General features: G+C 67.8%; 1 protein-coding gene across 1 annotated transcript in view; it reads left to right on the top strand.

The window, feature by feature from the left end:
• Positions 1-311, top strand: part of LOC104514680 (potassium voltage-gated channel subfamily H member 8-like) — a gene marked incomplete at both ends in the record, with an annotated part of 1,445 nt that overhangs the window by 648 nt on the left and 486 nt on the right. The window contains one exon of the mRNA XM_010158428.1: positions 4-42. Within this exon, the coding sequence (XP_010156730.1) occupies positions 4-42 (39 nt within the window). The remainder of the gene's footprint in view (positions 1-3; positions 43-311) is intronic.

Raw genomic sequence — 311 nt, 5'->3', positions numbered from 1 at the left:
CAGACCACCTGGTCCGTGAACAACGGCATCGATGCCAACGAGGTAGGAGGTGTCGGCTGGGCTGGGCCAGCCCCCCTCCGGCACCCAGCCCCCAGCCTGGGGGTGACGGGGCCAGCTATGCGAGTGCAAGCGTGCGTGCAAGCGTGCAGACGTGCACGTGTCCACGCGCAGTTGGAGGGACCAGAGCAGCGTGCTGGGTCTGGGGAGGATTCCTGCCAGCACGATACGTGGGATGGGCACGCAGAAGCAGCCCATGAGCGTGGCCAGAGCTGTCCGGACCAGGATCCGTCCCCTGGGGCTGTCAGGCTGCG

The sequence above is a fragment of the Eurypyga helias genome, unplaced genomic scaffold, assembly GCF_000690775.1.
Source record: "Eurypyga helias isolate BGI_N326 unplaced genomic scaffold, ASM69077v1 scaffold21489, whole genome shotgun sequence".
In the NCBI taxonomy this organism is placed as follows: Eukaryota; Metazoa; Chordata; class Aves; order Eurypygiformes; family Eurypygidae; genus Eurypyga; species Eurypyga helias.
Note: the sequence above shows the minus strand (reverse complement) of the source record. Positions and strands in the feature narration are given on the sequence as shown.